This window comes from Mastigoproctus giganteus, chromosome 8, assembly GCF_048544385.1.
Source record: "Mastigoproctus giganteus isolate SK-2022 chromosome 8, ASM4854438v1, whole genome shotgun sequence".
Classification (NCBI taxonomy): domain Eukaryota; kingdom Metazoa; phylum Arthropoda; class Arachnida; order Uropygi; family Thelyphonidae; genus Mastigoproctus; species Mastigoproctus giganteus.
In genome coordinates, this window is record NC_143582.1 from 67,616,931 (window position 1) to 67,643,877 (window position 26,947).

Below are 26,947 nucleotides of genomic sequence, written 5' to 3' on the forward strand. Positions count from 1 at the left end.
TAAGGTGGTAGAAAATGAAAAAGACCTGGGAGTAATTGTGCAGTCAGATATGAAGTTTTCTGAGCAATGTAGACAGGCTGCTAGGGCAGGTCATGGTGTTTTGTCAATGATATATAGGAATTTTGCTAGCAGGGAAAAGGAGGTGATTGTCCCTCTGTATAAGGCAATGGTCAGGCCACGCCTTGAGTACTGCGTACAGGTCTGGAGGCCTCATTTTAGGAAGGACGTAGATTTGCTTGAGCGTGTACAGAGAAGAGCAACACGATTGGTGAGGGGAATGAAGGGATCCTCTTACCAAGAGAGGCTTAAGTTCTGCAAATTGCAGTGGCTGGAGACTAGGCACCTGCGCGGTGATCTGATTGAGGTCTATAAGGCCTTGAATGGATTGAGCACGCTGAATTCTGATGGGATCCTCCCACTTGTTCAGAATACGAACCTACGGGGACATAAGTTCAAATTAAGAAAGGATAGATGTAGAATAGATGTGCGGAAATTTGCCTTTAGCCAGCGGGTGGTTAATTGCTGGAACAAACTTCCATCTGTCGTTGTGGAAGTTGATAGGTTAAATAAATTTAAGGAGGAACTGGACAGGCAATTGGAGGGTATGGTGTGATTTTTTTTTTTTTTTTTTTTTTTGCTGGTGCTGCATAAGCTCCTACACTTGCTTTCTTGCATCAAGTGCCACTACTACTACTACTACTACTACTAAGTCATCTGGACTATTAACACAATTACAGGGCATATTAATCTTACAGAGAACAACCTTTAACTGAGAACAAATCACCTGTACCTAGCCATATTCAAGGATTAGTGCAACAGAGTTGAAGACACATTTGAGGTGACAACAACTTATTACCTGATGCAGAGCACGGTGACATTGCCGATCATCTGATGAGTGTGGTCGTATTGAAACTGCGGTGTTGCCCTAGTTGATAATATAGAGTTCGTCAATATGATACCCCAACTGTAATTCGAAAACAAGAGCCAATTGACAAATTTTAATGTGGTTTTTGGTGTTCAGCAGCATAAAATTAGTCAAAATGGCATATTTTCATTATCGTAGAATTTTACATGTTGACCAGTGTTTGTAGGTCTCATGTTTGCTGTGTACGTTGTCTTTCTTGAGAATAGTCTTCACTTTTGGCCCTGGGGTGCCAAGGGTTCCGTGGCCAAGCAATCTCAGTGCGTTTTTCAAAGCGAGCTATCTAAAGAGCTTTTGTCATTATATATTCTGTTTATTTCTAAATATTGTTTTCCTCATTTTATATTTCAGTAGCTCTTTCGTTCTACAAGAAGTAGGAAAAGGCCCAGAAAGGAAAGAAACCTTTCTGTTTCGTTTTTCTTTATTACTAATACAACTAACAGCCACTTGCTTACCTCGTGGCACTGCTCCTGCCTCCCCGTGGCAGTGCCAGTAACCTGGGACAAACCCCCCAGGGCCAAAAGGAGCCAACATGCATATATAAGTAACTATCCATCTTTAGAGCCCTCAAGATCAGAAATTCCTGACATAGACCAAGTGAATACAATTGAATTATGGTATACCTTTAAAACATTAATCACAGAAGCCTTGAATGCCTATATACCATTAAAAAATATTCCATGAGGATGATTCAAAGTTGGATGAATAATGAAGATGCCAGATTATTTGAGCAGAAAAAGATGGCATGGAAAAATTGCAGAGCAATAAAAAGTACTGAAGCCTATAACAGCTACAAATTGAACTGTAATAGTGCCACAGAAAAGGTTATGAGAAATCACTGGCAAAGAGAGCAAAGGTGTATGTGTGTGTGTGTGGGGGGGGGGTAATGAATTCTTATTTAAACACGTGAAACGAGAGGACAAACCAGATCGGACCCTTATGTAATAGACGTGGGATAGTATTAGATACTCCAGCTGAAGTTGCAGTGGACCCAACAGTTACTTTGCATCGATATTTACAGAAGAAAACCCTTTATGTCAATGAGAAATTATGGGATTGAAGTTGAAAAAAATGTAATTAATGATGTTGAAATTTCACATGTTTATTTAATGAAAAACTTTCGAGCCTATAGGTGAGTAAGGCTCCTGGGGTTGATGGTATGTACCCTGTAATCTTTAAGGGAGGTGCAAGTGAGTGCATTGAACCATTGAGGCTAATTATGAGAACATCGCTGGACTCTGGAGTGATTCCTTTGGATGGGAAAAGTGCCGATGCATCTCCAATACATAAGGTCAGTTTTAAGAGTGAAGTGAGATATTACCGGCCGGTTAGTCTAACTTCAGTAGTAGGGAAAATCATGGAGACTGTGATCAAAGGTGGAATTCAGAATCACTTTTTTTTTTATGAAATCCCAAACACCAGAGGTATTAGAACCTATAGTACTTAGTACTGTGCTTGGGTTGGAGGTCGAGAAGACGAAAGAAGATATTTGTTGACATTAGACTTGAACTTCTATAGACTGTAATTTTCAGGAAATACATATGAAGAAAGGTTGTTCCAGAAAACGGCAGTTGAATGAATAAACAAGGAAGAAGAAAGGTTGGTGCTGTGAGTTTGAAGATGGACAGTAAATGGATGTTGGCTGGTGGCGACGTGTGTTCGGACTGTTTCGAAAGAGAGAGAGCACGAATTATAGAAGCTAATTCAGAAGAACAGTGCTCATGGAAGTATCTGTAGAAAAGTCATGCAGCAGAAACAGTACGTCTATGAGACAGCAAGTGAAGAGACTCTGTTAGAAATGAGTCATTAATTAATCTAACTGCCCTCTTTTGAATGGAATCCAGAAGCCTGGGAGAGGTTTTGGGGGCACTGCCCCAGATGTGGGAACATTATTCCATGGTAGGGCGAATTTGCGATTTGTACAGAGTGAATAGCTGTTTGGAAGTAAAGTAACACCGAGAGCAAAAGAGAAAACCAAGTTTTTTAGATGCAGAGAAAGAAATATTTGTAATGTGCTTGTGCCAAAACAGATTAGTAGTAGTATTAGTGGTGCATGCAAGAAAGCATGTGTATGAGCTTATGCAGCATCGGCCAAAAAAAAAAAAAAAAATCACGCCATTCCCTCTAGATGCCTGTCCAGTTCCTCCTTAAATTTATTCAACCTATCAACTTCCACAATGACAGATGGAAGTTTGAACCATCAATTAACCACCCCCTGGCTAAAGGAAAATTTCCACACATCTATTCTACATCTGTCTTTTTTAATTTGAATTTATGCCCCCTTATGTTCGTAATCTGAACAAGTGGAAGGATCCCATCAGAATTCAGCATGCTCAACCCATTCGAGGCCTTATACGCCTCAATCAGATCACCACGCAGGTGCCTAGTCTCCAGCCACTGCAATTTGCAGAACGTAAGCCTCTCTTGGTAAGAGGATCCCTTCATTCCCCTCACCAATCTTGTTGCCCTTCTCTGTACACGCTGAAGTAAATCTGCATCCTTCCTAAAATGAGGCCTCCAGACTTGTACGCAGTACTCAAGGTGTGGCCTGACCATCTGCACACTTCGACATTAAGCCTGATATACCTTCATCAATTAGAAGTCAGGGTAATCCCAAAAAGAGAGATATCACCTTGCGTAGAAATCGGAGTGTCGCCATAAATAAGCATTGGAGCACAAGAATCCTTTTTGCGAGATATAAGACAAGACCGAGTTTTAGAATGATGGAAATCAATAAGTTGTCTTTGCCTCACTGGAGATTGGCATTTAAGGAATGGGTAGCAGGTATTCCAAGGTTTCTCAAAATGGAAAGTGGAATGCAATGTGCTATCATCAGCAAAACTATGGATAGGATTTCCAGTCAATGGAAGAAGGTCATTGATATACAAGAGGAAAAGAGTGGGGGAAAGAACTGAACCTTGTGGGATACCAGTGTTAGTGGAGAAGTTAGAAGACAGAAAGTCATCTACCATCAGACTCAGTGAGCGATCAGAGAAAAAACTGGATAATCAATTACAAAAAAACCAGTTGGCAAACCATATGGATGGAAGCTTGTTTAGAAGACCTTTATGCCAAACACGATCGAAAGCCTTTGAGATGTCAAGAGCAACTGCTTGTGTTTCACTAAACTTTTCCATTGAATTTATCCATATATGGGTAACATAAGCTAGAATATCACTAGTGGATCGACACTGACCGGATCCATGCTGGCGATTGTTGATCAGATGGCAGGTTTTTAGGTAGTTTAAGAGTTACCGGTTAATTTATTTCTCCATTACTTCAAAAAGAGTAGAAGTAATTACAATGGGATTATAACTGGATGGGAGGGATTTGTCACCCTTTTTAGGAACTGGCTGGATATGAGGAAATTTCCAAGCAGAAGGAAAAACACCTTTGGAATAAGAAAGTGAAAAAAGACAGCAAAGAAACACAGATTTTGAGAACAAGTGGAGAAATACCATCAGGACCTGAAACTTTCTGAGCATCAAGATTCATCAAAATCATTCTGAATTCCTTTTTGATGGAAGATCACCGGAGGCATTGAATGGAGTATGTTGGGAATGTTGGGAGGTGTTTTACCAAGATCATTAATACATGAGTTTGAACAAAAATGGGATGCTAGCAGGTCAACTTTATCCTTGGCTGAAGTGACAACAGAACCATCTGGTGTGGACAGAGGTGGGAGCAGAGATGGGCAAAAGTTGTGGCCAATAGCTTTGGCAAGGGACCAGAATGCTCGGCTACCATTAGGGCAAGAAGCAAGTTTTCTACTTTTAGCCTGTTCAAACTCTAGTTTGGACTGATTCATAACTGCTTTACAATTGTTACGAGCTTTGGTGTAGGCAGAAAATGAAACTGAAGAATTAGAAACAAGCCAATTACGATATGCAACATTCTTCTCTTGAACAGCCTTAGCACATTTATTGGAAAACCAAGGTTTAGATAAAGGACAAGATTTTAAAGAGGAGCGTGGGATAAAGGATTCCATTCCTGTAAGAATAATTTCACTGACGCGATCTGGGCAAACGTTGACATCAGAAGTTTTGAAACAGTAAGGCTCCATTGCAGAAGAGACAATCATCAAGTTGTGATCTTAAGTGGCTAAAGGACCTCTCACTTCGACTGTGTACTTAGAAGGGTTGTTTGTGAGAAAAAAATCAAGCATGTTGGCTTTATGGTTAAGATTGTCTGGTATTTTTGTAGGTAATTGAACAATCTGTGCAAGGTCATTAGTAATTGCAAAAGCCTCAGCATCTCGACCAGCTGGGTCGGTGTGGCTAGAAAACGGAAGCCAGCTGGAGTTGTGAACATTAAAATCACCAAGGAAAATTACCTCACTGTTAGGAAAGTTGGACTGGAGAAAGTCAAGTTGCAAAGAGAGGAAGTCAAAGAGCTCCAAGTGATTAGTGGAGTTGGGAGAACCGTAGAGACAACAGATGAATTTTACACAGTGAGGTAGAGAGATTTTAAGCTAGAAAAGATCAAAGAGAGGAGATTCCAAATTGATAAGTCTCTGACAGGGAATATCAGAACGGACATATGCACAAGTGCCACCTATGAGGCCAAAGGAATCATACAGCGAATAATTTGGCATCTGTGATGAGCAGTAGTTGAATCAACCGATAACTGAGATTCTGTCAGAAAAAGTACATGGGGTTTGGCAGACTGCAAGTGGAAATGGACATCGTTAAGATTCGAATCGAGACCACGTATATTTGTGAAATGAATTAGGAAGTGCTTGGGAGGTTTAGATCTTTTCGCCGATAAGCTTGCTCTATTAGTTCGACAATTCATGGTGTATTCAATAGTAAGAAAAAGTGGGGATGACATGCTGTATGAAGTAGTGAAATTTTTGGGTATGGCATACACATGGTAAGAATATACCTCGACAATGCTCCCCGTATACACACTACTCGGACTACCTCCAGTAACTGTCTGGCAGAGTAGAGGTAGCAAGATTATACACTAGCTGATCTGGAAGCCTTCTAGAGAGTTACCAATAGGTTCGGTCCGGTGTACTAACTAGCGGCTGGCCGGCGAACACCGTTTTAGAGCTGTACACTCGAAATGTAAGGAATATTGGATCTTGCCGCGATGTTCATCATAACCTCAAAAGTCATCATTCATACTGCATGATGGAAGAAATAGGGAAGGGTTGACCGGAACTTTGCTCTAGAGACTAAACATAGGTTCCACCACTTCAAGCCTCCAATAAGCAAAGTGGTGGTATTTCACCGGTTGAGGGATTCCCAGAGAAACATACCAGTTGGTATATTTCTCTGGGAATCCTTCCACCCATATGCAGTACTTTGAATTTCTCAATGTTAAACTTCAGTTGCCACTTCTCAGCCCAATCTGCTCAATTTTTTCTAGATTCTGTTGCAGTAGAACACTGCCATTGCTGCCACTAACAACCCTGCCAACCTTAGTATCATCTGCAAACTTGGATGTTAAGCATGATATACCTTCATGAATATCATTGATAAATATACAAAACAACAGTGCACCCAACACTGAACCTTGGGGTACTCCACTAATAACATTAATACATGAAGAGCAGCGTCCATTGATTACCACTCTCTGTCTTCTCCCATTGATGTGGGTTGTTTTTTTTTTTTTTTTTTTTTTTTTGGCTGATGCTTCATAAGCTTGCTTTCTTTCATCATATGCCATTACTACTACTAAAATTATTAATATTAATAATAATAATAATAATTTTAAAAAAATCCCCAGGATTAGTTCATTTATCAATAATAAGGAGTGAAAATTTGTGAGTTCCATTTATGTCACTGCAGGCATCTATCCTGATTCTGACTTCGAATTTTTTGTATCCTGATACTACAGGCTGTGCTTCTTTGCCATTTTTTTCTAGGTAACATCTTATAAGTTAAGAAACCACACAAAATCTAAGGAAGTGCATCTAATTGATGTTGGTGAACAATGCAGTGTTGAGTCTGTTTGGTGTGAAATAAGCACAGGGAAAGGGGAAAAAATGAGAGTAGCTGTGTGTTATAGCTTAATGAATCTGATGAGTATAACGAGAAATTGTGCAGAGAAATAGAGTGGGCCAGGAAATCAGAATGTCTTATAATGGTGAATTTTTAATTTCCAGATATTGACTGGAACTTTTGAGTTGGTCACTCGCACACTAACAAGACTTTTGTGGATTTATTGGATGACTGTTTTCTACAGCAACATGTTGGAGATGCAACCAGAGTAAGTAATACTCTTGATCTGATTATCAGCAGTGATTATTCATGCATCAAGAATTTGCAAATAAAGGAACCACTAGGTGACAGTGATTACAACGTACTGATGTGGGAATTACTTAAAGGTATAACTACCATCAAAGCTAAAGGGAAGGCTTTTGCTTTCGTAAAGATGACTACAGACGTTTCAGACAGTTTTTAAATTTTGTACAGTGTGATTGACTGATGATGTTACCAATTGAATTCTAAATGGGAAGCCTTCAGGAACTTAATTTTGGAGGCTACTGTTCAAGGTTTAGTCCTAAATGGATGTCAGATGAATTAATGAGGCTTGTTGCAGAGAAGAATGTATGGGATGCATATAAATTATCAGGTGACACAGAAGCCTATATAAGCTTGGCAGTTGTAAGCTTGTCTGTAATTGTCACAAAAGAGGTTAAGCAGGCGAAGGCTGGTTACGAGAAATCTTTGGCAAAGGATGCAAAGAAAAACAGCAAAAAGTTCTTTACTTATGTAAACTCTAGAAGGAAGGAAAGGGATGAATCAGATTGGACCACTTTACATAAATGGGTTGAATATTGATGATCATGCTTGGGTAACTGATAAACTGAATGAGTATTTTGCATCTACATTTACACACGAGAGGTTATTCAATGAGGGGACTGCCAGAAGTTTATCAAATGCTAACAGGGAGCTAAGTGATTTTGTAATAACTGAGAACAAAGTAGAGGAGAAATGGTTGAAATTAAACATAAGGAAGGCACCTGCGGTGGACGGGATCTATCCAGCTATATTAAAGAGGCAGCAAAGGAAGTAAGCAAACCCTTAGCCATGATTATGAGAGCTTACATGGACTCAGTAGAGGTCCCATGGACTGGAGGTGTGCAAATATATCACCAATTGACAAAGGGGTTCAAAAGGTGACGCAAGTAATTACAAGTAGTTTAACTTGTAGTTACTTGCGTTTGAGTTAGTTACTCAAAACATCAAAGGCAGATATTGTGGGGATTTCAGAGATGTGGTGTCACACAGATATAAGGAATGCAGAACTGGAATTTGGGGAGTACAATGTCTACAGAAAGGATAGACAGGGTAGGAAGGGAGGAGGGGTTATGCTATTAGTTAAGAAATACATAAAATCCAAGGAAGTGAAGCCAGTCGACATTGCTGGACAGTGCAGTGTGTAGTCAGTTTGGTGTGACATTAGCATTGGGAGATGAAAATTGAGAGTAGGAGTGTGCTATAGGCCTAATGACTCTGATGAGTATAATAGGAAACTGTACAGGGAAATAGAATGGGCCAGTAAATCAGAGAGTCTTATAATGGGGGATTTTAATTTCCCAGATATTGACCGGAATTTGGGGGCTGGTCACTCACACACTAGCAAAGTTTTTGTGGATTTATTGGATGATTGTTTTCTACATTAGCATGTTCGGGAGACAACTAGAGGGAGTATTACTCTTGATTTGATTATCAGTAGTGATTCTTCATGCATTAAGAATCTGCAGGTAAATGAACCACTAGGTGGCAGTGATCACAGTGTGCTGAAGTGGGATTTACTCAAAGAGGTAACTACCATTAGGGGTAAAGGGAAGAGTTATTGCTTTCATAAAGGCGACTACGATGGACTGAGACAGTATTTAAATTCTATACAGTGGGACCAACTGATGATATTACCAACAGCAAATTCAAAATGGGAAGCATTCAAAGAACTTATCTTGGAGGCTACTAGGCTTTCCATACCAACTAAGAAATATTGTTCAAGGTTTAGGCCTAAGTGGATGTCAGATGAACTAATGAGACATATGGCAGAGAAGAAAAATGCATGGGATACATAGAAATTAACATGTGACACAGAAGCCTATGATAGATACAAGTTGATCTGTAACCAAGTTACAAAGGAGGTTAGGTAGGCGAAGGCAGATTACGAGAAATCTTAGGCAAGGGATGCAAAGAAAAACAGCAAAGATTTCTTTACTTATGTAAACTCCAGAAGGAAGAGGATGAATCAGATTGGTCCACTTGATATCGATGGATCAACTGTTGATGGTCCTGCTCAGGTAGCTAACAAACTAAATGAATATTATGCATCGGCATTCACACATGAGGAGTTATTCAGCGAGGGGAATGCCAGAGGTGTATTCAACTCTGGCAGTAAGCTAGAGAATCTTGTAATAACTGAGAGTAAAGTGGAGGAGAAATTGTTAAAGATAAATACAAGAAAGGCACCTGGGGTGGATGAGATCTATCCAGTTATATTAAAGGAAGCAGCAAAGGAAGCAAGCAAACCCTTAGCCATAATTATGAGAGCTTCTTTGGACTCAGGGGAAGTACCTATGGATTGGAGATGTGCAAATGTGATCCCAATTCACAAAGGAGGATCAAAGGCTGACACAAGTAATTATAGACCTGTGAGTTTAACTTCTGTTCCCGGAAAATTAATGAAGGCACCGGTTAAAGAAGCACTGCAGGATCATCTAGACAAGATTTCAGTTATAGCTCAGACACAGCATGGTTTTGTTAATGGGAAGTCTTGCCTGACCAATTTGATTGGATACTATGATGCCATCACAAAGGAAATGGATGCAAGGAATAACTTTGATATTATATACTTGGATCTTAGAAAGGCTTTTGATACTGTTGCACATGGAAGACTGCTGCACAAATTGGAGCAGTGTAGCATTGGAGGCAAATTGCAAATTCAGTATTGGGTCCATTATTGTTTTCTGTATTTATAAATGATATTGATGGTATATCAAGCTTAATGTCCAAGTTTGTCGACGATACGAAGGTTGGCAGGGTTGTCAAGGACACTACTGACACTATGCTACTGCAACAGGATCTGGAAAGATTGAACAGATGGGCTTCGAGGTGGCAAATGAAGTTTAACATTGACAAATGTAAAATACTACATATGGGAAACAGCAACCCCAGAGCAACGTATCAACTCTCTGGTACTACACTGACAGTGGTAGAGAATGAAAGGGACCTGGGGTGGTTGTGCAGGCAGATATGAAGTTTTCTGAGCAGTGCAGACGGGCTGTAGGAGTAGCTCATGGTGTATTGTCGATGATATATAGGAATTTTTCTAGCAGGGATAAGGAGGTGATTATTCCCTTGTATAAGGCAATGGTCAGACCACACTAGAGTACTGTATACAGGCGCCTCCGTAGCCAGGTGGGAAGGAGCAGCAGTGCGTAGCACACGCTTCTTGATTAGACCGGGGTTCGAGCCCGTCACCACCAAATACGGAGGATGCGGAAAGGTCAGGGAATGACCACCGCATATTCCCCGAGCAATATGGCCTTAGTTGCTAATGCTCCTGAAAACCAAATAACAAACAAGTACTGTATACAGGTCTGGAGGCCTCATTTCAAGAAGGATGTAGAGATGCTGGAACGAGTACAGAGAAGGGCAACAAGGTTAGTGAATGGAACAAAGGGGTGGTCTTACGAAGAAAGGCTTAAGTTTTGCAAATTACAGTGTCTGGAGACTAGGCACCGGTGAGGTGATCTGATAGAGGTGTATAAAGCCTTGAATGGTTTGATCATGCGCAATGCTGATGGGATTCTTCCTCTTGCTCAGAATAATCACCTGAGAGGGCATAAATTCAAATTGAGGAAAGACAGATGTAGGATAGATGTGAGGAAATTTGCCTTTAGCCAGCGGGTGGTTGGTTGGTGGAATAAACTTCCATCCCTTGTCGTGGAAGTTGATAGCCTAAATAAGTTTAAGGCTCAGCTGATCAGGTATTTCGAATGAACAGAGGTGTGAAGTGGAAGTGGTTATTTTTTATTTATTTATTTTTATTTATTTATTTATTTCATTTATTTTATTTATTTCTTTATTTTTTTGGCTGATGCTGCATAAGCTTGCTTTCTTGCATCAAAAAATCCTCTACTAATGCTAATGCGAATACTTGTGTTCCGGGGAAAATAATGGAATCACTGGTTAAAGAAGCATTGCAGGATCATCTAGAGAAGAGAGCAGTAATAGTTAAGACATGGATTGGGTTTGTTAAAGGGTGGTCTTGTCTGACCAATTTGATTGGATACTATGATGTGGTCACAAAGGAACTGAATGCCAAAAATAATTTTGATATCATGTACTTGGATTTCAGGAAAGATTTTGATACTGTTGCTCATGGAAGACTGCTGTACAAATTGGAGAGGTGTGGCATTAAGGATAAGTTGCTACAATGGATAAAGGGAATGGTTGAGTGGATCGACAGAGAGTGGTAATCAATGGACACTGCTCTTCTTGGACAAATTTTATTATTGGAGTTCCTCAGGGTTCCCTTCTTGGACAAATTTTATTATTGGAGTTCCTCGGGGTTCTGTGTTGGGCCGATTGTTGTTTTGTGTATACATATCAATGATGTTGATGAAGGTATATCAAGTTTAATGTCTAAGTTTGCAGATGATACAAAGGTTGGCAGGGTTGTTAATGACAGTATGCTACTCCCACTGGATCTAGATAAGTTGGGAGAATGGGCTGATAAGTGGCAACTGAAGTTTAACATTGACAAATGCAAAGTACTGCGTATGGGTAGCAATAACCGAAGAGAAACGTACCAACTGTGTGGTACTACACTCAGGGAAGTGGGAAGTGAAAAGTACCTGGGGGTAATTGTGCAGTCTAATATGAAGTTCACTGAGCAGTACAGATGGGCTGTCAGGGCAGGACAGGGAGGTGATTATCCTGTTATACAAGGCAATGGTGAGGCCACACCTAGAGTACTGTGTACAGGTCTGGAGGCTTCATTTTAGGAAGGATATAGAGTTGCTAGAACGAGTACAAAGAAGGGCAACAAGATTGGTGAAGGGAACAAAGGGGTGCTCTTACCAAGAAAGGCTTAAGTTCTGCAAATTGCAGTGCCTGGAAAGTAGGCAACTTCAAGGTGATCTGATTGAGATTGAGGTGTAAAGTCGTTGAATGGGTTGAGCAAGCTGATGGGGATTCTTCCTCTTTCTCAGACTAAGAACCTGAGGGGACACAGTTTTAAATTGAGTAAAGATAGTTGTAGAATAGATATGTTGAAATTTGAATTAAGCCAGCAGTGTTGTTGATTGGTGGAACAGGCTTCCATCTTTTGTTGTGGATGCTAATAGCCTAAATAAATTTTAGGGTGAGCTGAACAGGTATTTGGAATGAATGGAGGGGTGAAATGGGAGGGTTTTTTTTTTTTTTATTGACGCTGCATAAGCTTGCTTTCTTGCATCGTATGCCTCTACTAATGCTAATAGACCTGTTTCGTCCATACTGTAATGTTTTCCTCTGTTGATAAATGTTGTTAAATTTCCTTTAAGTTTTTGGGTTGTCTTGCTGGCAACTAATTTAACAGCATTTTTTTAAAACTTGTGTTTATTGAATCTTTTCAGACTATACAACTTAGTTTTCACAGAGACTACAACTTTTGTCATTTGTATTTCATTAAATTATGTAATATTCAATTAAATTGTTTGTTATTGTAAATATATAGGTCTGGAGGCCTCAATTTAGGAAGGATGTAGATTTACTCGAGTGTGTACAGAGAAGGGCAACAGGGATTGGTGAGGGGAATGAAGGGATCCTCTTACCAAGAGAGAGGCTTAAGTTCTGCAAATTGCAGTAGCTGGAGACTAGGCACCTGCGAGGTGATTTGACTGAGGTGTATAAGGCCTTGAATGGGTTGAGCAGACTGGATTTTGATGGGATTCTTCCACTTGTTCAGATTACGAACCTAAGGGGTCATAAATTCGAATTGAGGAAAGACAGCTATAGATTAGATGTGCGGAAATTTGCCTTTAGCCAGCGAGTGGTTAATTGCTGGAACAAACTTCCATCTGTCGTTCTGGAAGTTGATAGGTTAAATAAATTTAAGGAGGAACTGGACAAACATTTAGAGTGAATGGTTATGTGAATTTTTTTTTTTTGGCTGATTCTACATAAGCTCGTACGCTTGCTTTCTTGCATCACATGCCACGATTATTACTACTACTGCTGCTGTAATTACAATATATAATTTCTATATTACAAACATAGTTTGTAACGAAAAAAAAAAAAAAAACTGACATCTTAGAAAGTGTATAATTCAACAGATGGGCAATGTTTATCATAGCAGCCTACTAGCTCTAAGCATATTGGTCTATTGTGCAAGTATGCCATTGTCATGCATCAGACAGCATGCTTTAAAAAAGGAACAATGTCAGGTATGCAGTTTGGTTAAGAGAACTTGTATTGTAATTCAATTTAGTGCATTCTGAACCCACACATTTTCAGCTGCACTAAAGTGACCAGATTTTCTGTAACCCAAATTGAGATGGTTCATTATAATGTAGTCATTTTGTAATGAGATATCTGATTTTGAAATTGAAAAAGAAATCTTCCAACTTTATTTATTGATACTGAAAACTACAGAACTTTGTCTTGCAACAAATTTATTGCAAATTGACAAATTGATCATCCCAGTCAGGTGCATATAACCTGTTGCATTTAGAAAATTTCTCTGGTAAAAAAAAAGGTTAATTTAATTTGGTAATCCCTAGCATATCTCAAGGACAGTCAGAGTTACAAGTGCTCTTGATAAGTAGTAAGATTATAATACACAGTAAACTCATGAAGAAAACAAACAAACTTTGCACATCTAACTTATTTGAAGGAGCCTTGCACTTTTGAATAAGTAACACTTCCCTAATAGAGAGAGAAGACTGTTATTACTATTTGTACCACCCAGATAATGCTGTTTTGTGAATTTTGGTTCTCTCCCCAATGAGTGGATAAGCACTGTGATTAGGAATAGATAGCCTAGAATTTTGCTTTCTTTATGAGTTTACTGTATTAAAATGATGCCTTTGAGCCCTGCCTGATACATATTAATAAATTTCCACCAAAGCCTAAAAAAAAAGGCCATAAATGCATCACAGTAATATTATTCTGTTTAACAGTTGCTTTACTGTTACTATCAGACCAACCCATGAGTATTAGACTGTTTAATTCAACAAATATTGTCGTATTTTTCTAATAAAATTTTTTTTTCTCTAAATCAGTATCAAACCTCTACTTTTTTTTTTTTAGGTGTTATTAACAATTAACAATGATAATTTAGGGTTCCTTTAAATTATTCACAACACTCACTATGAGATTAAGATACTTAGCCAACTGACTAGTAGCCACTGAATGAGCAAAGGGAACCATCTTGTGAAATAGAGTAGGTAGTAAAATTCATTGTTTAGGTTTACTTTCCTTCTGGTTAAATTATTCATTGCAAAAACTGCATTTAATATTGTAGATCTAATAATTTTATAAATTCAGCTGCCACAAAAGTATAATTACCATCTTCTATACAATTCTAATTAATTGTTATAGTATGAAATCGGTACAAATTTTATTCCTTTTGAAACACCGGGACTAGTACTCTAAAATGGGTATATACGTTCCATAAAACTGAATTTTCGTATTAATGTGCAAAAAAAGTTAACATTAAAAACAAAAATGACCAGTAAGTTGTGTAGTTTATCAGAATTTTATAGTATTTATTGTAAGTAAAATGTTTTCTGAAACACTTATTTTTATTCTTATACTATATAATTTGTAATTTTAACTATTTATTGTCAGTTTTAAAGTCAATGTTTAAATAGAATATAGCAAAAATTACTCTATATATTAAAAAATAATTTTCACTAATATACCTTAGAACAATTTATACTCCTTGTTAAAGTTAGACTTAAAGATGTTTATGAAATGTTTTATAAACATTAAGTTTTATTTTTATAATAAAACTTATATTACTTTTTTAGGTGCTATAAACCAGCATAATTTAAAGTCCCTTTAGATTATATATAACTTCTCACCTCAGGATGAGTGAAGTTATAAATACAACCCTATGAAGTTTTGAAGTTAGTTTCTTGAAGTTTTATAAATTTAAGGGATTTTACTGGGATAAATTCTCTTAAGTTATGTTAAAATCAACCAGCAAGACCAATTTGATTATAAAAGTATTTTTTTTTTTAAATCTAATTATTGCTGTTATGAATAGGATTATATTTTGTTTGTAGAGTTCTCATTTTTAACTGCAAAAAATAGTAAATTAGAAGGAATATTAATGATCACACTATTAAATGTTTAGGTTTGGTGTAAAACTGAATTCTGCTTCCCACTTGCATTGCGAAACCATTTGCTGCCATTAATCCATTGATGGTTGTGTATTTCTTAGCCATCCATCCGTTATACATTTATTGACTGTTATCTGTTTTAAGGTTTAAAATTCAGTCTTGATGGAGATGATTTATTTGTGATAGAGCTGTCAAAAAGAATATAAAAGTGCAGTTGACTGGTTGAAATAAAATTTAAACTTTTATTTCATAGACATTGTATAAAGCTTGAAAAATAAATAAAGAGATAGATCAAAGTTGATGGGCGTTACATTAAAAAAAGTGTTTTCTTTTTTTTTTTTTTTTTTTGTAAAGCTTGTGATTTTATATTTGAGTTTGCAAAATTTGGAGATATATAAAATTCAGATTTAACTGTTAATGTGATGGAACTTTTTCATGTGTGAGTGGGGGGGTCCTTTTTTATAAACGAAAACCATATATATTGTTGTTTCATGTTTGCTCATTGTTGGATTCTTGACTAAAGGCTTTATTCTTTCATTATACCATTGGGAAATTGCAGTATTCTTTAATGCAGTAGTTAAGATTTGTCAGGAGATAAAGGTTATTAGATGTCAGATTTCATAAGATTTCAGAAATTGCTTGCTAATCAAAGTCCAGTGGCCTGAAATTTGGGTGTAACCAGTAATATGCCATATTGTATTATCTTCATATTTACATCAACAGTGGATAAGCTTTCACCTAGTTGGAATGGGGAAATCTGGAAATAAATATAGAAAATTCTTTCTGAGTTGGCTTATTATCTAAAAATATAAAACGTTATCAACATGCACACACCCCACTCTGTTAAAAAGTGGAAGACTGAAATTAGTGCATACATAATTAAAAATCTTAAAAATTTCTGCATTTTGAACATTTGATCAATATTACCTTTCAACTTAGAAAGAGTTTGCTCTTTTTCATTTTATAGTTTTACTCAATCTTGTGCGATCTTGAAGAGGAGTGGAGGAGGGTTCGAGGTGAGGATTTTCAGATTTAAACCTTTCCTCCACTCCTTTTCTCTTTTCTCATGCATACATAGCTGTTGCTCTCTTTCTCTGTCTTTGACCTCCTCACAGGTATCGTTTTGCGGAGGTCTTCTACCGGAGAGGAGAATCATCTCACAAAGGACGCGCCTCGCGTGTTGAAACTGTGGTCCTTTTCTTGCCAGACGTTTGGAGCTGCCTCCCCACTCGACTGGAATGGGACGGCCTAGCCGTTGGCTACAAATCACAACTTCAGAGGAAACTTCAGGAGGACATCGAGGAACCAAATGAGACCCAGGCACTGATGCTCTCTTCATTCACTACTCTGGTTCTGCTCTACCATATTTTATATATATGTTGTTTCTTTTCCTGTCTCTTAGGGACCGTGATGGCAGAGCTCGCCTCACTGTCCGGCTGCCTTCATGTGACTAGCCACGATCTTCAAGCAATCTATTTTAGAAATGTTGTTATATTTTATTATCCCTGACTACCATATTTACAATATTACTACCATATTTAATCTTTTTAAAAGTGTGCATGCAGTACCCATAGTTAAAAATGATATGTTTTTGGATTTATTTAAATTTCTAAGTGCCACATTTTTAACTTTTTTTTTTTTTTTTTTTTTTTTTGAGTTTTTATTGTGTGTGAAAAATCTTTATATACAATTGATTTCATTTCTTTTTCTTTTTCTTTTTTTTTATTCATAGTATTATAGCAAAAGCAGTGGTTCAAGATATGCTTATTTAATTAAGAAAAACATGCATTACCTCTGACAGATCATTAGATCTTTTAAATCTAAGGCATATCACACGAGAGAGAGAGAGAGAGAGAGAGAGAGAGAGAGAAGGATATATGTATCCTGTTGAGTGTTTATATTTAAATTCCAAAAGAGAGTATCACAAAATAGATTAAAAAAGCAATTAGCAGTTTCACTCTTCACAGTGAAATTGCAGTTTATAAATACATGTAGGATAATTATGAAGGCCAGTTCAGGATTGTATATCTTAAAAATGGCTGGTTGTATTTTTCTGAAATTTCATGCAATCACCAGTGGAACCATGAGCTAAGGAATATAAGTGTTTCATATTTTGCCACCCTTTGTCATTACACTTAACTGTTTGCTACAGCCTGGGTGGGGGGACATCAACAGTAAATGATCCATTGCATTCAGTGGTTATGGACTCCACAATGGAAGAGTTCATGTGGTTTGTTTTTAATGTCTCTGACAATAGCACTTTTGAACTCTGGAATTGTATCCTTGGTATACGTGAGTTTTTAAGTAGTCCCAAAACCAGTTATCTGCTGAAATTGGGAAACAGTCACTGAATGATTTTTTTAGGAAAAATTTGGAAATGACTGTTCAATAAATTCCCTCCCATAATGGCCTTCTCCTTTGCAATGTGCTGTAGTATAGCTTACATAAAAATTGTGGCAAGCACCCCCCCTCTCTCTCCCCCCCTTCCTTCCCTTCACAGTTTAGCTCTCCCGCCCTTCAAACATTCTCTCTCTCTCTTCAAAGAAATAAACTTTAAATTAAAAACCCTTAAGAATGATACAAAATTGCAATCCAGAAAAATTCATGTCCAACACATACAGATGTAATCTGTCTTCTCAACTCACAAATGGCACTAGAGTGCTATAGATTCCGATATGTTTTGCATGGGGGGGGGGATGTCAAGGTTTAAAAAAATAATAATCACATTTTACTTACTGTAATCTGCCCGGATACCAGCCATTGCCACCCCCTCCAGAAATGACTGACGAGTTTGGACTTTTGACCGAGAAAAGTGGTAAAAATAACTAAAAAAGACTGTCTTTTTGACTTTGTTGTTTGACTATTTTTCCATCTTGCCATCATAACAAAGTTTTTCTCCATCCTTTCACAGATAAACTTTGTAATGACAGTGTATGTTGATGCCACAAGTAAACTGGAAGCGAACCTTGCCTGTCCATAGGATAGTGTTAGCCACTGGATGTTGAGTTTTATTTAGACTGTGCAAAGTGAATACATCTTTAAGGATCTGTGAACTCTTTTTCCTGAACATGTTAGAATCTATAGGGGTAACGTCTTCAGGATAGCAAGTTACACATTCCATATTGTTGAGACTCGTCAGCCAAGGTGGACTAAAACCTAAAGTTTCTGGTAGCTTTTGGTTTTAGTCCGGCAGCTGTAGTGGTTCCTTTTTCTATATCTTACTTTTTATATTCTGTGTAACTTGATTAATAGTCACTAGTAGCCTTGAATAATCCCTTTAAAATTAGAATATTTTGTACTGCTTTGTGTAGTTTAATGATTTTAGCACTTTGCTTGTCTGTTATCCCTATGCTGTACAACAAATGCAAGCAGTCAAATATTTATACCCTAGTGTCTAAGCTTAAGCAATTTTCCACTTGTTCAATTGGTAGTTGAGCTTTAGGGTCTCGCCAAGGCCATTGGCCATTTACCTTAGAAAGGGCCAAAGTCAGAACAATTAGCCAGTAATTGGGAGGAAAGATTTTTAACCCATACTAGGAACTGGTTGGATATGAGCAAATATTGATGCAAAAGAAAACACTATTCAGAATAAGAGAATGTATAAAGGTAATACAAGATAGGAATTAATTCTAGAACCGATGGAGATATTAGAAGCCACCATTTGTCTATTCCAAAATGATGTAAGGAAGCAAGCTTACACAGCATCAGAAAAACATCACATACACAGTACTCATTCTTTAAATTTGCAAGCATATTTTCATACAGCCTTACTGTAATCACTTACTTAATACAGCCTTACTGTAATCACTTTTTCAGTTTAAATTTATGTCCAATTGTGTATGTCTTTCAAGAAAGAGTAACAGTGCCATCAGCATTTAGTTTACTCAACCCATTTAAAGATTTAAACACTTCAATCAAGTCTCTGTACAGATGTTGCAATTTACAAACTAAAGACTTTCTTAGTAAGAGTATCCTTTTGTACCCCTGACTAATCTTGTTCTTCTCTGTACCCATTCCAAGCATCACTCATTCAAGAAGACTTGGAGGCCTCAAGGATGGTCAGAAAAGTGGCAGCTATGTTTTAATGTAGCAGAATGCAATTTCCTTACACTTGGTGAATGCTTGATGAGGTTTAATTAACAACAGTAGAAAAAGAAAGAGGCTTGGAGATTATGGTAAGTGCACATGGGAAGCAAGGAGGCCCATGGTGTATAATTATAGTTAGACTCCACATAGGGGTGCCTCTGTAGCCAGGTGGGTAGGAGCAGCAGTGCGTAGCACGTGCTTCTTGATTAGACCGGGGTTTGAGCCCATGACCACCAAATATGGAGGATGCGGAAAGGTCAGGGAATGACCACCACATATTCCCGGAGCAATATGGCCTTAGTTGCTAATGCTCCTAAAAACCAAATAACAACAACAACAGCTCCACATAGAGTACTGTCCGGATACATAATCCCTTGCAAGAAGCTCACGGTGTAGTCATATCAGCTTCTTGCAAGCCTAAAATGGATATCCTACTTGTAGCCACAGGGCTTAATAACTATGCATTCTAGAGGGCACTAAGTGAGGACTGCAAGTTTCTGGGGGGGGGGGGGCAGTAAAATGAATAAAAGCAAAATTTTCACTTTTATGATTGATTTAAAAACTGAAGGCCATAAATTTAAATTAAGGGGGTTAGGTTTAGAATGGATTGTAGGAAGTTTTCTTTTAGCCAGTGAGTTGTTAATTATTGGAATAAGTTTCTTTCAGAGTTTGAGCCTGAAAGCACAGGGGAATTCAGAAGTCAGTAGAATATAGGTACCTATTTTAAGAGGGGGAAACACATAGTTCATTGTATTATTTTGTTCATATATATAGTTATTTTATTAAATATATACACACATAAACACCTTTTTTTTTTTTTTTTTTTTTGCTGATGCAGAGGCTTTTGCTGCATCAGCAAAAAGAAAGGGTAACAATGGGAGCACAGATACACCACTGGAAGCCTAGTTTTCTGCTCAAAGTGAGGAGTTCTATGCAAGGGGCCTGAAACAGCTTATCCACAGCTAGGAAAAATGTGTAGCTCTAGAAGGTAGCTACATAGAGAAGGATGAAATTGCCAGCCAAGTTACAAATCCTTAATTAGTTGAGGATAAAAAGTTATCGATTGCCCCATTATCCTAAGGTTATGTTATTTTCAGGAATGTCTTTTCTTTTAATAGATGTTTTTTTTTTTTTTTTCTAGAATGATTGTGCTAAGTATGCTATCTTCAATGATGCATAATTAGGTTCTTTCTGATTTTCTGCAGTATATTCAGCACTTTGGTATGCCCATTAGCTCTTCAAAAACCAAGTGTGTAAAGATTTTCCATAGGCAGAGATCCCTTGTTTTTGCTATCTTAATTAATGAGACACTGGTATTTCCTGTTGAATTCTTGAAATTTTTTTGGAATTGTTTTTTTACTCTAAATTGTCCTTTAATGAGTATTATGAACATTACAGAAATTCATTATTACATGCCATCTAGTTTTTTAAATTGTATTTAATACTCATTTCTGCCAAAACTAGTTATAATGAAATATTTCTCTCATTATGTTTGTGGCCTTCAGTAGTGCTTGCTTGTATTATATGGTCTTTATGGCTTTATGGTGGTTATAAAATAAGTTTCCCCTATTCAGGAGACCCTGGTGTCAAAACAGTTAGAGATAGCGCTGTAAAAATCGGATATGTTATTTTAGGGTATGGGGAAGCAATTTGTAGAAGGAAAAAAAAAAATAGTCAATTTCTGCCACCAGGGGAGAAATTGGCACTGTAAACATGAGATGGAATACTTAACTTAGGATTAGATTTTAATATCAGAACATAGAAATCTATAGATATTGTTCTATATTCTTTCCTTCACTTGAGATGACATTCTGAAAATGGAGGACAGCGTACCACACAGTTTCGCATAGCATCTCATTGGGGATGTTTGCTACATGCTGTTTGATGCTTGCTTTCAAATCGATAATCGTCTGTATGCTACCACAGTAAACTCTGTCTTTCAAGTTTCCCCATAGCCAGAAATCACAGGGATTGAGATCTGCGATCGGGCTGGCCAGAATGCGGAAAGTCTCTAGAAATGATTTCCGAATATCGAACGGAGCAGTTCCTTCACTTGTTGACCAATGTAAGGAGGGGCATCATCGTAGTCTCTAGGCAATGCTTAAAGATTACGGTCTCCAAGCATTGCCTTTCTTGCAGAACAGGGAATAATGTGATCTTTTAGAAGAGCGCAGTACTGTGCACTAGTTATCGTACACCTTATGGGCCATGAGGTGTAGACTCTTCAAAGAAAATGGTCCGATTATAAACACTGCTGCGAATCCACACCATACTGTAACGTATGGACTTTGTAATGGTCTTTCATGCACAGCAGATGGTCGAGAAGTTCCCCGACATTTGGCAGTTTTGTGTATTTACAGCCCCATGAAGAGTGAAATGTGCCTCATCAGACCAAAAGATCATTCGAGTCCATGTATCATCATGTTCCATATGAGCCAGAAATCATAGAGTAAAGTCTCTTCGTTGTTTACTGATCACGAGACTTTAGTTCTTGCACTACGTGAATCTTGTACAGTAATTAGGGTAAAATTATTCGAAGCACTTTACGTACAGTAGACCAAGGAAGGTTCAAGTCTCGTGACACACCTCTGGTACTACTGACTGGTAGTGTTTCGCATTCTGACCTGGAGGCCATTGCAACTGCCACTTCATCCACTACCTCTCTTCCGATATGTGATCGTCCCCTGCCTGGAATTACACCTAACTCCCGATTGCTTCAAATTTCTTTATTAGTTTTCGAAGCCCTACTGACATCAAAGGTCCTTTACACAAACCTTTAAGTTTCCTATATTCGTGTAGTAGTGCATTAGCATTACTATTATTCTGGTTTTACTAAAAGAGCACTTCTTTTTTGTAAGAGCCATAATGGTTTTTGACAGTGGCGTTGGCCTTTCTGCTTATATCTAACAGGATTTCATTTGCTTAAGCAGTGTGTCTTGAAGTAAACAACTTTTACGTATGTGCGGTGCCATTTTCCCCCTGGTGGCGGAAATTTGAACTTTTTTTTTTTTCCTTCTACAAATCGCTTCCCCATACCCTAAATGACATACCCACTGATTTTCACAGCACTAACTGTAACCATTTTAACACTAGGGTCTCCTGAATAGGGAAACTTATTTTATAACCACCTGGTACTTCTGAGGTGAGTTATGTTCAAGATGTCACTCAAGTGAGAGACTGGGAATTTTGCAGCCCCAATAGGGATTCAGTCAGTTTGCCCTACAGCTTGGAGTTCATGATGTGCTTGTTGAAACTTGGCAGGATCCCATGCCTGTGCTGGTTCAACAGCTTGGCTGAATTTCAGTTATGACAAGTTTTATGGAATTCTTTTGTATCTGTGAACTGTGTTGCATTCATCAAGTTGCAATCAGAGACCATTGCTAAGCTTTGTCAGAACTTTTATCACAATCATGAGTTCATGACTTTTATGCTCCCACCCTTTTATCCATTGTAGCGACTTGCCCTTAATACCATACTGCTCCAAGTTGTATAGTAGTCTTCCATGCGCATCATTATCAAAAGCTATCCTGAAATCCAAGTATATGACATCAAAATTATATTTTGCATCCAGTTTGTTTGTAACCACATCATAGTATCCACTCAAATTTTTCAGACAAGACTTTCCCTTTACAAACTCATGCTGTGTCTCAGTTATTACTACATTCTTGTCTAGATGATCCTGCAATGTTTCTTTAACCAGTGACTCCATTATTTTCCCCAGAAGAGAAGTTAAACTCACAGGTCTATTGATACTTGTGTCACCCTTTGACAGTGGTGCGTTATCCTATAGGCAAAAAAAACATGTCTGTGTGCCTGATCAGCAGGGCCCTTGAAATCACTGTTTCAAAAACTCATTGCTGTTTTTTACTAATATTTTTAAGTGATTTTTTTTTTATCGGAAACTGAACTTTCTACCTGCCAAGGTCAGTGAACTTTACTAGATGATTAATTTGAAAATTACATTTTTTTCAAAACTGGTTTACTGATTTGGATGAAATTTTATATTTAGTTCTTATGTCATATGATTTGTTTGTTTGTTTTGTTATCACAATAAAATGAAAGTGAAAATGTTCTTTATTAGTTTTTTTCTTTAGATGGGGGCCGCCAAATTCCATTTTGCCTTGGGACCCATGAAGGTATAACATGCCACTCCCTTTGATTGCCCTTTGTGAATTGGGGATACATTTGCACAGCTCCAATCTGTGGGGACTTCCCCTGAGTCCAAGGATGCTCTCATTTTTATGGCTAAGGGTTTGCTTAATTCCTTTGCCACCTCCTTTAATGTAACTGAATAGATCTCTTTCACCCCAGGTGCCTTATGTTTAACTTCAACAATTTCTCCTCCACTTTGCTCTCAGTTATTACAAAATCATTAATATCCACATTAGAGTTTAATAAGCTTCTGTCCTCCAATTCCTTGCAAAATTCCTCATGTGTGAATGTAGATGCAAAATACTCATTCAGTTTGTCAGCTATCTGAGCAGGATCATCAACATTGATATCAAGTGGACCAATCTGATTCATCCACTATCTTTTGGAGTTTATATGAATAAAGAAGTCCTTTGCTGTTTTTCTTAGCATCCTTTTCCAAAGATTTATCATAATCTGCCTTCTTTTGCCTAATTCATGTTAGCAAAACTTTGTTGACCAGTGTAATTTATCTATATTTGCAGAAATAGCAAAACGTGATTTGTTATTAACTACACTGCCCACCTTTATTATCAGCAAACTAATGAAATACCTACACCAATATCATTAATGAATATTAGAAAGAGTAGGGGAGCAAGCCCAACACTGAATCTTGTAGGATGCTACTTATAATATTATTCCATAAAGAGAAGTGGCCATTCATAATAAAAATGCCTGTCTCCTACCATTTAACCATTCTTTATATATAATATTAACTTGTCTCTTATGAAACACTATTCCAGTTTTTATAATAATCAATTCATGTGGGTTGTATAAAAGCATTTACTGAAATCTAAGAAATGCTAAAATTATTCTTTGAATCCAATTCTTTAGTGACAGCCTTATTACAGCTAATTAGTTTAGTCACATGATCTCTTCTAACAAAACCATACTGTGATTCCTATATATAATTAAATTTCTGTGCATCTGATTCTGTGTTACATCATTAATTAAGGGGTTCATAATCTTTCGTAGAATATAAATCAGGCTTAAAGTTCTGTAGCTATTAAATTCATCCTTTGATCCATTTTTCTGAATAGATGAGAGAAAGATGTTCACACATCTCTAGACTGTAATAAGGAATTCATGTGAATCCAAGGATGCTCCATATATAACAACCTAAAGCTTTGAAAGAGGATCACGCATAGCCCATTTAGTATAATTTATTCTATTCCTAATGTTTTATGTTATTTTACATTTCTGTATGTATGTACCTTCTTGCTGAGGAAGGGATTTGTCACCCTAAAAGCTACTATTATTATTATTATTATTATTATTAGCTATATGGTGCAAGGAAGCCTGAGGCTTATGCTGCACTAGCCAAAAAAAAAAAAAAAAAATTCCCCGAGTTACTCTGAGAGAGAGAGAGAGAGAGAGAGAGAGAGAGGTAGAAAGGAATCACCAAGAAAGAGAAGAATGATGATATCTGGCTCAGGACCTTGGGTGTGCCAAGCCCATACTCACCAGATGTGAGCCCCTCAGAGTTACTTGCCGTATTAAAACTTATTAAATTTATTTTAGTTACTGCTTCCACTGGCTCTGCTGTATTCTCTTCTTCTAAATCTAAAGCTTTCTCAGCACTCTTCTCCTTTTGTCAATATTATTGGATAGATTTCGCTCTTGTCCTTGTCCTTGTTCATTTTCAAATATAGCAGCTGGGCGCCTCCGTAGCCAGGTGGGAAGGAGCAGCAGTGCGTAGCACACGCTTCTTGATTAGACCGGGGTCCGAGCCCGTCACCACCAAATACGGAAGATGCGGAAAGGTCAGGGAATGACCACCGCATATCCCGGAGCAATATGGCCTTAGTTGCTAATGCTCCTAAAAAAAAAAAAAAAAATAGCAGCTCTCCTACTAGTCCATTTTCAGTTATCATAAAATCATTCATCTCCCAATTTAGCTTGGCTACTAGCACATGGATATCCTCAACTTTAAAAACTTACTGACGTTGGAATGTGGATGCAAAATATTTATTTAGCTTATTAGTAACAAGTTCAGGATTACTAATATTGTTACATAAGCAAATAATTTGTTTTTTACAATCCTTAGCTAATGAGTTCTCATAATGTGCCCCAACATGCCTAATATTTTGAGTAACTTTAATAGAAACTAATTTATATTTACTACATGAACCAGGGTCCACTGATAATTTATAAACCTATTATGTATCTTTCTTCTTTGTCACTAAGCTCATCAGTTATTTTGACAATCATATCACTGTCTATTAGGTCTACCAAAAATTTCTCCAAAATTCCTCAACTCTATCCAAAATAAAGCAATCACATTAAATTTAATGATCCCTCTCTGACAAAATCACTGTATTCCCTTTTGTATATTAGTTCACTTTCTACTTCATGGCTCTTCCCTAGATATTTACTGTCTTCTGAACTGGCTTCTTTAATTCTACCCCATCATGTGCATTATCTAGCTCAGGGATTTTCAATGGGAACAAAAATGGGGGGGGGTGCAAAAATCATTACAATGGTTTGTTGCCCCTCCAAAGTTCATTCCTATCCAGTGACATCTTATTACTTAATATTTAATATCTCTCATTGGGTTTTCTTTTCCACTGAGACAACTGATTTTTAACATACAGGTATAGTATATTATATTAGGAGTGAGCGATTGAGAAATTTTTTTGATTTTTGATCCACAGTGCTTTTGGGTTGACCTGGACTATGAGAGTTAAATAAAAATAGTTAATATTTTATTATTTAATTCTTTGTAGTTATTCAACCCATCATCAATCATGTCTGAAAAGAAAAAGTATCGAAAAAGAATGAATATCTAGCGGTTTTATTGCAAGCCCATTCGATTCAAGACAGACTATGTGTCTTATGTGTAATAGTTCTTTTTCAAATGAGGCTATGAAACAATCAAGACTTTTAGATTACTTAAAAAGGAAACATCCTGATAAAATGGGATGAAATGATTGCATCTTATAAAACTGCAGAAATCATTGCAAAAACTGGTAGTGCTCATACAGTTGCTGACACTCTTATACAACCCGCATTAGAGACTGTAATTTCAACAGTGATGCATCAAAGTCCTTTCTGTTTTTCTTAGCATTCTTTGGAAAAGGATTTTAAAATCACTACCATTGAGCAACGATTCATTTCGAAGACAAATCGATGAAATGTTAGTTAACATTGAAGTTCAGCTAATTGACAAACTAAAAGCAAGAAAATTTTTTATTCAGATTGATAAATCCATAGTTATTGACAATAAGGCCCTTCTAATGGCATAGTTTTTATTTTGATGATTGTAAATTGCAAGAAATGTTTGTAAAATCTTTAGAAACTGACTGTACTGGAGCATCCATTTTTGCTGCTGTAAAGACATGGTTTGATGAAAAACAAATACCATTGGAAAATTCGGTATCCTGTGCCACTGATGGTGCTACCTCCATGGTTGGAAGACATAAAGGTTTTATAGCCCACCTAAAGGAAGT

At 37.3% G+C, this 26,947-nt stretch overlaps 1 protein-coding gene across 4 annotated transcripts in view; it reads left to right on the plus strand.

Annotated features, from left to right (window-relative positions):
* LOC150081594 (cell division cycle and apoptosis regulator protein 1-like) overlaps nucleotides 1–26,947 on the plus strand; it is a 550,339-nt gene that overhangs the window by 292,077 nt on the left and 231,315 nt on the right. For 3 of the 4 annotated variants that reach the window (XM_090380560.1, XM_090380562.1, XM_090380563.1), the window contains one exon: nucleotides 16,340–16,574. In XM_090380560.1, coding sequence (XP_090236686.1) covers nucleotides 16,340–16,574 — 235 coding nt within the window. The remainder of the gene's footprint in view (nucleotides 1–16,339; nucleotides 16,575–26,947) is intronic. The other variant, XM_090380561.1, reaches the window with a different exon arrangement.